Raw genomic sequence first — 14,251 nt, 5'->3', positions numbered from 1 at the left:
GTACAGAAGATTTTAAAGGCTTATTTTAAGCTTTTATAAGGGTGGGATATACTGAATTAATCTCAACACAGCAAGCTTTTTCTCAGTAGCAGCTTTTACAGAAGTATCATTTGTAGATTCCCCTAATGGATGAACTGATTGATTTACTTCAAATGGTACATTTGTTGCTGACAAAGAGACTTCAGACAAAGTACATTTAACCATGGGCTGGTTAGGGACAGCAGTCACAAAATTTGGATTTAATGACCTCCTTTTTAGCTAACATTATATATATCAGACTGCAGGGTTTTTTCAGTAAAAGCTTTTTCTCAAGAAGGGCTGTGTTTACCATTATATTATAGAAATACATTCACTATCTCCAGAGCTCTTGTGCAAACTTATAATGCCTCTTACCCTTAATGAGACGTCCTTTCTCTTTATGAGTGTACCCATAACCTATGTTTTTTATTTTGCCTTGTTGAATCAAAGAAAGATGCTCAAAGCAGTTGCCAGCTATATGCAATGGATCCGCTTCATACATTACTGAAACACTGTCTCTTCAAACTCAAAACCTCTCAAGAGGTTAGGGTTAGGGCCTTTTAAAGGGGCATTATACAGACTAAACCAAATGAAAACCATATATGGGACTGAAAGTGCACAGATAAATATCCTCCTGAAATCAAGTATTTTTTTCTAAAATATTGAAGAATTTAAAAAATAAGACCATAATTAGATAAAATATTCTGATTTTATCCAACAAAAATGTTCTCCGCAAAAGCTTACATTTTTGGGGCTTGGTTTGTTTTTTTTTTTCTGGCTTTGGAATACTTTTTTTTTCTTTTTTTTTTTTTTAATCTGGTAATTTCCATCTAGGTTTTATTTGACTTATTTTTGTCTCAGTTAGAATGAATTAAGAGCTGTGTTTACAAGGAACAGAACAGCTGTCATGACTGAATTATCAGGCTGTATTTATTTCCTGTTTGACTCTTCCTTCCACTACCTTGAGCCAAGTGGCAGGTACTAATGGAGAAAATTCTGCAAGATTTGCCAAAATTATTTATAACACCTACTGAGTACGTTTTAACTTCTTCCACAGAGGAGATCCAATGAGGGGCTGGAACTGTGGGAGCTTCACTGCTTATTTTCAGCTGACAGTGAACCTCTGCTTTAGATACGAAAATGCTAAATCTCTTTCAAGGAGGTGCTTATTGCACCTTATTCAGCACTGAGAGATGCAGCTGTCCTAAAAAATGATGGTTAAACCAGCTTATTAATTGACATGGGGCCACAGATAATTAAGCTCACAGGAAAGCATCACTTACATATATCTAATTTCTCTGTGCTTTCCAATTACCATCAGCTCAGAACCTTTTATATGGGATATAGACAGTCATTGCCTCAAACCAGTTTTTCGTAATTTTAGAAGGTTATCCCTACTGCCTATTGCTGTTTCTAAGTAGTCTACCCTCAGGGCACCAATAGTAAAAGTAATGTTCTCTGGCTTTTCCCAGCTGCCTATAGTTTTAGAAAGTGCATATATGGCAATAAGCATGTGTACATTGTTTTAAAAATGCTATTCTATGCTCAGATAAAAGGCAGAGAGACGGTATGCAGCAGACAAAAGGAAAGAGGACCTGAGAAAAATACTTCATACTCTGCTAAAGGGCTTGAATTCTCCAGCCATTTACAGCTGATTGTTGCACTACGAATAGAAATTCAAGGTGTCATCACCTTACCATTTGCATGTACATCTATATGCACACACAACTTTATATAATGACACAGGCTTTCCAATCAACCCATAACAACATACAGGGGAAAAAGATTGGTATCCCCTAATGTAAGAAATTCAATCATAATCAGCTAGGTTGGAAAAGACTTTTAAGATCATCAAGTCCAGCCACCACCCCAGGACTGCCAAGTCTACCACTAAATCTTGTCACTAAGGGCCTTGTCTCATGGTTTTTGAACACTTCAGGGATGGTGACTCTACGACTTCCCTGCGCAGCCGGTTCCAATGCCTGATCACCCTCTCTGTGAAACAATTTTTCTTCATATCCAATTTAAACCTCCCATGGTGCAGCTTGAGGCCATTTCCTCTTGTCCTTGTTATTTGAGAGAAGAGACCAGCCACCTCCTCACTCAGCCTCCTTTCAGGCAGTTGTAGAGAGTGATAAAGTCCACCCTGAGCCTCCTTTTCTCCAGGCAAAATAACCTGAGTTCCCTCAATCACTCCTTCTCAGACTTGTGCTCCAGACGCTTCACCAGCTTCATGGCCCTTCTCTGGACGTGCTTGAAGAAGTCAAATTGGAACTGGTCACTGAAGAAAGCTCAGGCTTATAAAGAGAACAGCAGTTTTGCTAGACTAATGCCTGAGATTTAATTTTTAAGTAGCATAAATGGTTCCCAGAGATGTGGAACAGGCCAGGCTCTTCCTTGATCCTTGTCTACATTATTGAACACGTTCTGTTAGATACTTCATACTTGGATCTCTTTATTGACCTTAGCTTTGATTTTTCATTTTGCTTTTTTTCATCTTTGTGCCTCTTCAGAGTTGCAGAAGGTCCTTCTGCAGTAGGTGTGGAACCATTGGTGGGACCATGTTATTTAGCTGTTTAATAGGATATACATCATAACAGGAAGATGAGTTAGGAGGATGCTCCCAACCAACTCTGTTAGTCACTATTCCTAATCTGATTGTAGAGATTTTTAAGAGGGCTTTCTCTCAGATGATCAGTCTACCAGAAGTCAGTCTACCAGAAAGGTGGGGAAGAGAACACCACAGACAGGATTCAGTTTTAGGTGGCTGATACAAGCTGAGGTCTTCTTCTGCTTGGACATGTAATCAATGGGTCAGTAAATTCATCAGGACAAAATTCAGGGCTGAAGCCTCATGGGCTTAAAATAGAAAGCATTGGTATTTTCATTTGAGTTGCAGAAACTGCATACTGAAGCTTTGGTCCTAAGCCTGCAATACTTCATACCTTGTAGAACCAGGCATCATTAAATTTTCAATGTTATAAGCCAAATCTCAGGAGCTATTATATCCTGTAAAGCATGCAACTTCCTTCTGGGACTTAGTTAATAAAAGTAATCTGTACTCAGATGTTTTTCTCACTGCTCTGCTGAGTGTATTAATTGTTATTGTCCTGTGCTATAGCAATTACTTTAAACCATACAGCACTTCATATGTAAGAAAGTTACTGAAGTAATTTTAACTTTATTATATATATATGTGTATATATAAGTGTATGTTCAGGCTCAGCAGGAATGGGCCATTCTGCTTCTGATCTAAACTATTATTCTAATCTACTAATGAGTTCAGTTAACTCAGTTCCAGACTCCCAACAGTGGTAGCTCTGTGCAGGACAAAGAACCCATATTATCTGGTGGGAATGAGAATAAATATAACCACACGAGCTAATTCCAGCCTCCACTGCCATTTGATTCAATGATAGGCTACCTTTACTCCTTATGGATTAGCTTCCCGGAACCTGAAGAGTTGAAGAGACCGTCTTTGTGTGCTTATTTTTAAATGTTCTAGTGAAGATTTAGACTACAGAATACTGGTCATGCTATTTAAAACCTGATTATCTTTGCAGTTTGCCATGCAAAAGAGTTTACTATGAAAGTACTAGTGGTGACTACAATGTCTCTCTGCCACACAGTAAATATTTTAATTATTTTTTCTTTTAGTGGGGAAGTGTCAAAATTTAAAACAGCACTACACATAATATTGTCCAACTAAGAAGTAGAAGCTCAGCTTATCATTTCACACAGACCACTAGGTTCAAAACTGCATCACTTGAAGTCTGAATTTCATGGAGACTATATGAGTCCAAGGAAGAGAAATTAAAAACAAAATCAAACAGTATAAACCAAAATGAAGAATACGGGGAATAAAATGCAAGCCACTAAAAACAGAAGAAGTTGAAAAGTATTTCATTAAAGTAACTCGATGTTTAACTATTAGTTGTAGCATGAGTATTATGGGCAAGAAAATTTGTTTTATATGTCTACATACATATACTTCAGAAATACAGCTATAGGTATGGAGAGATGATACACATAAAATGTATGCTTAATGCACAATTATATAAGGAATGCTACCAAAATCTGGTAGGTTTACAAACTGAGGTTGCGGTGGAGAACAGAAGTATTCAATAAATCAGAGAAAACAAGATACGTGTCTCAGGTATTTCATTTCTGTCTTAGTACAGTGAAAAATCAGATTATTCTGCAAAATACTGGATGCAATAAATAAGTAAGATTAAACACTGTTGCATAAAGCAAAAGCTTCATGCATATACTGAAGAAGAATTTGGGAAAATCAATAATCACCATTTTGCCTCTAGGGTTAAAAAGGTAGCCTAAGGACTATGAAAACCTTCAAAACCGCTATAAAACAATATATGTTTATTTTCATTTAGGCGGTTTAACAATCCTGCAGTCAAGTCCTATGAGGGCAATTAGCTTACTTAAAGATTTGCTTACAGCAAAAATAATGCACCTGTTACTGCCAAAGCCTATGTATTTTCAGGTGTACCAGTTTTCTCTTTGATTGAAATGTCTGTTACTTGCCTTGATGCTCCCACACAGAGGCAGGAAACGGGATTCCTCATTGTAAGAATACTATTCATTTCCAGAGGCTGCCTCAGTTTAGAAACTAAATAAACCTCACAATATATTCATTGTCCTGGTGCTACTGCTCAGAAAGAGCTATTAATACTATACCCATTTAATCACAGTGTTTGGGAAGTGTATGGAAGGAATAATTGATGGTTTATGTCCTTGTCCCCTATGCAGCTTTGACACAGCTTCTGTAGTTATTAATGCAAAATGCATGCTTAAGTTCTGACCACACAGCATCCTGTTACAGCAGAGAGAGCGCTGTGATCTTCCAATGCTTCCCAAGCACCTGAGATGTGCTAAGATTTACAACTAAAACTATTGCTGAAAAATGAAATTTTATGGCCTCTGTTGCAGTAACATGAGCCCAAAGATAATTTTGTTCATCATTTCTTGTATCTATCAACATAAGAACCTGTTTCAATTTAACCAGAAATATGACTGTAAACTAATGTGAATCCCCAAACTGACCCTTGATTCAATGTCAAGGAAGCTGGATTAACGTAAGTCAGCCAGCAAAACTGATATAAATATATCCACGGTGGCATACTAACTACCGGTATTCTAAAATATTTAATTTAGAATCATAGAATCATAGAATGGTTAGGGTTGGAAAGGACCTTAAGATCACCTAGTTCCAACCCCCCTGCCATGAGCAGGGACACCTCACACTAAACCGTATCACCTAAGGCTTCATCCAACCTGCTCTTGAACGCTGCCAGGGATGGAGCATTCACAGCTTCCCTGGGCAACCCATACCAGTGCCTCACCACCCTTACAATAAAAAACTTCCTCCTTAGATCCAATCTAAACTTTCCCTGTTTAAGTTTTAACCCGTTACCCCTTGTCCCATCACTACAGTCCCTAATGAAGAGTCCCTCCCCAGCATTCCTATAGGCCCCTTTCAGATACTGGAAGGCTGCTATGCGGTCTCCACGCAGCCTTCTCTTCTCCAGGCTGAACAGCCCCAACTTTCTCAGCCTGTCTTCATACGGGAGGTGCTCCAGTCCCCTGATCATCCTCATGGCCCTCCTCTGGACTTGTTCCAACAGTTCCATGTCCTTTTTATGTTGAGGACACCAGAACTGCACACAATACTCCAGGTGAGGTCTCATGAGAGCAAAGGGGCAGATCACCTCCTTCAACCTGCTGGTCACACTCCTTGTGATGCAGCCCAGGATACAGTTGGCTTTCTGGGCTGCAAGCGCACACTGAAGCTGGCTCATGTTCATTTTCTCATCGACCAGCACCCCCAAGTCCTTCTCCACAGGGCTGCTCTGAATCTCTTCTCTGCCCAGCCTGTAGCTGTGCCTTAAATTCATTCAGTTTTCTAATGAAGCCCATGTCCCCTGGAAGTCACATAAGACGGTTCACCCAAGACTGCTCAGTTAAGCTTAATTTAACTGAATCTGTAAACAACTTCAAAATACAGGAGCCCTTTTGAAGTCACTGAGGTTCCCAGTGCTTTTCAAGTTGCGTATTTAACTTGGGATCACTAGAAACACTTCTGAAACCATCCCCAAGAACTATATTGCAGCTGGGATACTGCTCAGGAAAGTCTTCGCTGTTACCACAGTTTTGTCAGTGTTTCATAGAATTGGACAAGCATGCACCCTAACAGCAGGACACCAGTATAAGCGATCCTGCCAACCTAGTCTGTAATATAATCTCTGAAAAATGGACCACTGCTCCAAATCCCCAGCAGGGAAGGTTTATTGTGTGAATCACAAACATCAAAGAAAATAAATAGGAAAAAGCTAGAGCAGCACTTTAACCTCTCTATCAAATATGTAGATTGAGAGTAAGGTACATGAAGTAATCAGTGTGATGGCAGACTTCTTAAATATAGCATGGAACCAAGATATACACTGCATGCTCCAGCAGTATTGAAGAAGCTTTGGCAGATATCTTTACAAGACCATTCTGTTTAGAAAATCTTAAGGAGGCCAGTAAGCTAGCTAGTTAACTTTAATATAGTACATGTCTTACAACTCTTTCAAGAAACCAAATACTCTGAACTTTTGATTTAATTGGAGTCAACCCACATTAAAGATGATTGCCAGCAATACTGCCAGTAACAATAATCATAAACAAAGCATCAAACGTTATAAAATAAATCACAGCTTTTCATGAATTTATGTATTTATAGGCCAGATTAGAATATTCTGACTCATCTCCATGAGCATTTCATTCCAAAACAGCCCACTTTTTTCAGTGATGATACATTACTCAGCACGATTATTGGTATGTGGCCTGTGGGGGAAAGAAAATCCACCCTTCAGAAAACTTTTATTATTTTATACTGTGAACATTAATAATAAGCAAGGCAAACTCTTCAGATGATGGTTACATCTGATCTTTGGAATCTTCTTTGCTTTAACCTTGTCACAAAAGACAATTTGTTTATATACAATTCTTCTGATGTGCAGAGATTTTCAGCTCACAGCAGCTCCAATTGCATGCAAAGACCAGATTTCTAAAATGTGATTCTCAATCTACTTTTCTTTTTCTTTATTTCCCCCTGAGACTTACCTGGTTTCATCAATATAAACTGCCTCCAGCACAGACGCTGCATATTCAATATTCTTTTTTAAATCCACCACATTAATGTCACCCTTCTCCAGCTGCTTTACCAAGCATCTTAATCTGTGAAAACAAAAGAAAATAAAAATATCAGTGGGTTGCTTATATGAAATTTTAGTGACTGCAGTTTCCATTTGAAGTATTGGAACCAACACAATAGCCAATGTAGAAGCAAAAGACGATCACTGCATCTCTTGTCTTTCATTTGAAATGGGTTTAGAACACACAGAATGGCCAGTTGTACATTTTTACAGCTTGCTAAATTTGTAAGATCTGCTAAGAAAAGGCATATACTTTCCAGTAAGACAGAGAGGACTCAGTAACTGCCATCAGAGTGACTTCATATTAATTCGTGACATTACTACTATGGCTGAGTCTCTATTTTGTTTAAATAATAAATAAAACTTTGCAAGTAGTTTTTCTGTGCTTAGGTTGATTATATTTTTTTAATACCCACTGTAGGCTAGTTTTGCTTCAGTTAAATGTCTCATTTTCATTTAGGCTTCCAGTATGTTTTAGCTGCAGAATTTGTATTTCTTATTAGTGTGAGCTAATGTGGTGCACCATTGTTTCCATGTTTACAGAAAATTCATCATTATACCAGATGAAAGTGGTGCCTATGGCATTAGAAAAATTCATAATATTTTCCCAAGTGTATTCTTACTTTTACATTACAAACACGGATAGGCCCAAAGGGGATTTTGTAATGCATCAACTCATGCCTCTGTAGCAATACATTTATACAGATAAACTCCTTGAATACCAGATTTTTCCTAAAGTCTCTGATGAACACTTCTGATATTGCTCAACTTAACCATACAGAGTAGTTACACCACTGCGGTGAAATGAAAATCTAATCAGTAACTGTGAAGAGCTGTGACTTAATAGATGCTTGAAGCACGGGTATTTTCCTTCTTTCTGTGCTATATCTCTGAGTTGAAATAATCTATGGGTTTGTATCACGTAAGATAAAGATTTCTGTAAGAAAAGACACATCATTATTTCAACATAATTTTCATCAAATAATCATTTTTACATAGATGAAATGTGAAAAAATCATGGGAAACAGTGAGTTGAAATTCAGCATGAAATTGAAAGAGCATGTATAAGATACAATATGCTATATAACGTTATACACACTATATATTATTTTTATTGGTCATATACAATATTTGACTTGACCTAATTAAAATGTATGAATTTTAAAAATGCAGTGATATTCAACACAAATCTCTTATAAAATTGGGATTATAGTTCTGTCATGAAATCACTTTCATGACTTTTCTTTATATTTTTTTGGCCTAGGGTTATTATGTCCAAACTTGCAAGGATAATTTTAGCAAATGGAGCTTTAAGACCAGCCTTCTCAGTTCTCTGAAGTCTTAATTCAACTCAAATTAGCATAGAACATAACACAAATAAAGCTCTTAGCAACCATATTTACTCAGTATTTTATACAGTGCATCACGTATCAATGGAATGGAAAATTTAGTGTTAAAAAAATTTCTCAGAGGAGTGAAGTGGGTGGATGAAATACTGTGGACACACATCTCCTACACAGAAATAACCTTATGCATGGCGAGCCAGGTCCAGTACATAACTCCTTCCAATTCAGAGGTACCTATAAACCGAAGAAGCCAATTCATAGACACGCACCTTGCAGTACTCAAAACACACACTGTAACTCTCCTGAGATGTCTGCTCCTCATTGATGCACACAAACATGCATACAACCCCTCTCGAACAGCAACACCAAAATGAGGTGAGTCTGCCAGCATCATCACTGCTACTTGCAAATAGCCTTCTACCACTTGCACTGTTATCTCCATGTTTAACTGAGCATGCCTCTGAATGGCAGTTTCCAAAGTGGAAGCATAGATGAATTAAAAATGCACAGTGTGGAGCAATATTAGCTCAAAATAGTTTCAAGTTATGTGATTTCCAGTGGTTCTACTTTTTCTCAAGGCATAGACCAGATGACAGATAAGTGGAATCATTTTTATGCTTGTGGTAGGAAAGGAGCCCCTGGGGGAGACTTTAAGCCACTATAACCTTCCAATATCTCACTGCATAGGTGGCAGACAACCTATATAACTTGCCCCTTGTAGTTCATATTCTAGGAGGATTGTAGAACACAATAGCAGACTGGGCAATTTGGAAAAGCTTCTCAGGCAAAGTTAAAGTGATTCTGAAGAGATTTACAGAATCACAAAAGGAAATAAAATCTATACAATTCAATGATGCCCAGTGACCCTGTCATCTCAAGTATCCACACTTTGCAGACATGTCCTCAAGGGTGTCTGTAGCTCACCCAGAGCAGATCCATCATAGAACCACAGGATAATTTTGGTTGGAAGAGACCTTCACCTGATTCAAGCTCTTGCTCAAAGCAGGGGCCACCTCAAACTTAGGTATAAATTCAAAGATAGATCAAATTTCTCAGAGGCCTTCCACTTGAGCTCTGAATGCATGGAGATTTCACAAACCCTCTGGGCAACCAGTTTCAATGTTTAATCAGCCTCATGGTGGATTATTTTTTCCCATTATCTGACTGGAATGTCCTTTGTGGCAACCTGTGCCCAGTGGCCCCCCAACCTTTGCTGTGCACTTCCAAGAAAAGAATGTCTCTACAGTACAACTTCCCACTAGGAAGACTGACACAGACAAAATCTTTCCATAGTGCTGCTGATCAGACACTTGTCAGGTGATAATCATAAGATCTACTACAGAAATTAGAAAAATGGACTTTCAATGCAGCAAAATTAAGTGGCTTATAAAAGTATATGAATGATCTGAATATATTCAACAAACTATGCATTGAAGTGAAATAGCCAGAGTTCAAAAGCTGACATTTCAGTAATTAAACTAACATTTCAGTAAAGGATAAATATGTCAATTTATATGACAAACTAACAAATGTTAAAGTACTCACAGGCCAGCATACTGCAAGACAAAGAAAATTGTGAAAAAGGGCAAGGAAAAGTAACAAAAAGGAATTATTTAGTACTCCAGCTGTGTCAGACAGGACTTTTATTTATTTGTTTTCTTTAATTAAGTGTGATATATTGAAAACAAACATGAGAAATACCATTAGAAAGCCTGAAATGCTACCTGAAATTTGAACTAATTGTATTACCCTTCCTGTGAACTGCGCTACTAAAAAATAATAGCAACAAAAAAAAAAACACAAAAACCTGGAGGGGCCACTTTCTGAAATGGATGAATGGATTGTTGGAACTGTTTCAAGGTGCAAAGAAAACTGTATGCAGAGTTAATATGACACAACATGAAAGAAAGAGATTTATAGGGAAAAAGAAACAGATTATTTCTCTCAAGATAACTGAAATCTGCATTTTAAAAGTAGCAGCCCCGGTTTGTAAAGGAGAAAGAGACATCTGCAATTAATAAAGGGAGTGGGTGGAGAACCATCTTCTCTCATATTGGGTAAACACCATTAACATTGCTGTGGAATTAAATGCTTTTATGGACAATTCAAATGCACTTTGCTCCTGTCTATCTTTAACAGTGCCATCTGTGAAGTTACCAGGACTAGTGTTTCCCCAGTCTTCACCTCCCCATGCAGCTGATGCCTACACACAACTGTGGGCACTAAGCTTTAATGCCCACCCAGCAACACAGGAAAGCCAGGATTAAAATAAGGATTTTCTCCTGGAGTAGCCAAAGCAGCTGTGTTCTTGGTTAACAATATCAAAACATATTCTTGTTTAACAATGTCAAAACCACAAGTCAATTGTTTCCACCTTCCTTATTAAAATTCTCTCATGTTTGAATTAAAGTTTTGATAAATCTGCTGTAACTTTGAGGGTACCAAATTAGCTGAGGGTAGATTTTAGGTTATTTGAGAATGCTTCCTATGACAGTTTCAGTAACTACAGGAAAAAAAATGAAGATAAGGAATCAGTGATTAAAAAAGACTTTTTGCAATGTCATAATGAGAAAATGTTTTCCTTTATGGAAAGAAGAAAACAAGAGAATATGTTTGCAAATACTGAATAATTGTCCTAAACTGAGACTAACAAGATAAAGAAAGGTGCCAGGGGTGGGATTACTCAAAAAGGGAGACTGCAAGGTAGAGACACACAATTTGGACAATTTAAATTTCAGATTTTAAAGATCTTTAAAGCCTCTTCTTTGTCCAAGGAGAAACAAATTACCAGTGCTTGCTGAGAATAAATGAGAGTTAAAGGTGCAGGTTAATAGTCTTCAAGAACAAGAAGAGGAAAATTCAGCCTGAAGTTAACTTTGAACCTCAGAAAAAGACCCAGTGTCTGCTTTCCCAAAGGCTGCCTTTATCTATCTGCCATCTGAGTCTCCCACCATCGAGCACAGCAAACAAACAGCTTTTTAATTTACACATGTGGACTTCACTTTAAACTGGTTTGGAAAATTTGTGCCAAAAAAAAACGGCTTTTGTCACATATCATATTAAAGGAGAAATTAAATAAGTGATAAAAAATAAACTGTAAACTAGCCCTGCTTCCTGTTGTATTTTTCAATTAATGGAAGCCACCGTTGAAGATGGACAACGAACATAGTAATTCTTTGAAAGTAAAAAACACATGCTAATACTAATTACAGAAAAATCATTATTAATATTCAACAATCATAATGACATCTTAAAAATTATCTGTGTTGGTTAAGACAACTCCAATTACAAGTTGTAAATCATTATGTTCCCGTGAACTAGTTGAGAAAAGCCTAACTGTGCCAAATGTTTTAATTCCTTGAAAACATTATGAGCAAATACTGACAATGTGTTAAAAAGTTTAAGGACAGAAAAAATATTATTCTCTGTAAACAGCTGTTTCATGTTTTATTTGAGCTATTTAGTACTTCATAATAAAATTAAATGAATAATTTTAATCCTTATTATGCAAGTGAATTGACCTTCTAAATGAACATTATAAACTAAAAATGGGCTGGCTGATGTGTAATATGAAATTAAAAGTAAAAAGGAGACAATACGGTTAGTTACAGTTGAAATACCAGGAGTTTTTGCAAATTTTGGTGAAGTGGGGAATTTTCCTCTAAAACTATTTAGAATTAATACTGGAAGCCAGTTTTGCTACCTGTAGTGAGTCTTATAATAATCAGTTGAAAACTGTGGAGAGTAATGCTCACCCAGTAGTTCCTCATCTATCAAAGGCAGAAGTTACATCCTCACTCAAACATGAACACTAAAAATGGGAAAATACCCAGCAAGTCCAAATCATTAACAATGGGAAGTTCAGCTCATCTATTTAAAACAACCCAATCCCAGAATCCAAGTTGTTTTACATATCTACATATTTGAAATTCAGGAAGGTACCTGAATTAAGGAGAAATCCAAAATGGGAATAGCAAAACTTCTATCTTAGAAAAGTCACAACAAATAAAACACATCTCTATTTCACTTGAATTCTAAAATTCCCTACATAAATTGCCAAGATTCTAATTATTTTTATGTGAATTGGTATAAGTTGAATTTTACACTTTTCCATTAAGATGCATCTAAATACACCATTCCCTCCAATAAATACTTTATAATAATGTATATCAGAAATTAAATAGAAATGTAATAGTAAAAATAGTCCGAGATGTAATTATAATACTGAACATGAAAAAGCAAAATTACAGATACAGTTATAATATTTGTAATACATGGCTATGAAAGACTATATCTGATCATACAAATAGAAGAGAGATACTGGAGAAATATCCAGATGATGGTAATTCCTTTGGGTAGCCACTCTTGTTCCCCTGCTCCTACCTGCAGTTACAAAGTGGCCAACTAACATGGCTTCCAAATGGTTAACCTTTATTTCAAGGTTTTGTTTCATTATGGTAGGTAAAAACATGCTAATACAGTCACATTTTGCCAGGCAAGGCAAGGCCAGCATATCAGTGGAGAGCAAGGAACAGAACTGACAACTCTTGACTTAGACCTTGATGTATGTTTCACTTCCCTGAAACCATAAAAAATGCAGTTTCAAATGCAGTTACATAAAACTTCTTCTAATTGAGGGTGCTCTCTCTCATTTTGGATACAGAGAAATCAAGCAAGATACATTAAATTTTCAGGGCTGCAGATGTGTTTTATGAAATAAGTTCTTAGTCACTGCCGTGTCTGAGCATATGCACAGGAAGCCTTGTGGTTGCTAAGGGTTTCACGAATCACATTCATTTCATGATTATTTTAAGCATATGAGTGGTACACACTGATCTGTAATTATGATTAAGTCATTAGAAAATAAATATTGAATATGCTGGTAATTCAGCCAAATTTTGATATACCAAAACTTCAATCCCATATTGAAGAATTAAGAAAGAAGTTATGCAGCTATATGACACACACTGATATTTACACTTTCTTACTGATAAAACTCTGCATTTTCATGGTGATAGAATTGCTTGGCTTTTCAAATATTGACCATGTTTATACAAGATGAAGTGGGTTTCCTTCAGGCAGGCATTCTCTATCAGACTTCATTTTACCTTAACTCATACTATAAATTTATCATTAAGCACCCTAATACTGTATAAATATTTAGGTCTCATTTAGTAACAGGTTCAAGTGTGTTTAAAGACTTAATCAAAATTCAGTCAAAATTCCTAAGTTTTCTGTAGCACCTAGCTTAAATCACAGAAAGCCCTGGAGTCTTACACACTTTCCACCTGAAACCATTAACTCACACAAGTCTCACCTTCCTTTGTGTACACCCAAGAATAAAACCCATTTCAGCCAAGCTTAAAGTATCTTTCAAACTTTTCTCTTGTTCCTGCTAATGAACCATCATTAATGCTAATTTGGTTCCTCTGTTCAATTGTTTTCCAGGTTGAAGCTTAAATAAAAACATCTTCAAACTTCAAATTAATTACTGTGTATATACATTCAGGTATTTTATCTGTCTTCTGCTAGATCTGACAAGTAACCAACTAGTCTTTCCTTACCCTAAATTCTATGACAGTTTCTATAGTCCCAATGTCCATTTCCATCACCTCATATTCCCATTGCACAGTCTATGAAAACAAATATAAATAATGTACAATCTGTAGGACT

The 14,251-nt window shown here is 36.7% G+C and overlaps 1 protein-coding gene across 7 annotated transcripts in view; it reads right to left on the bottom strand.

The window, feature by feature from the left end:
* PDE1A (phosphodiesterase 1A) overlaps positions 1 to 14,251 on the bottom strand; it is a 157,137-nt gene that overhangs the window by 56,877 nt on the left and 86,009 nt on the right. For all 7 annotated transcript variants that reach the window (XM_062640715.1, XM_062640723.1, XM_062640719.1 and 4 more), the window contains one exon: positions 7,141 to 7,254. In XM_062640715.1, the coding sequence (XP_062496699.1) occupies positions 7,141 to 7,254 (114 nt within the window). The remainder of the gene's footprint in view (positions 1 to 7,140; positions 7,255 to 14,251) is intronic.

Source organism: Pezoporus occidentalis, unplaced genomic scaffold, assembly GCF_034315485.1.
Source record: "Pezoporus occidentalis ecotype Australia unplaced genomic scaffold, CSIRO_AGI_Poc_V1 ctg66, whole genome shotgun sequence".
Lineage (NCBI taxonomy): Eukaryota > Metazoa > Chordata > Aves > Psittaciformes > Psittacidae > Pezoporus > Pezoporus occidentalis.
Note: the sequence above shows the minus strand (reverse complement) of the source record. Positions and strands in the feature narration are given on the sequence as shown.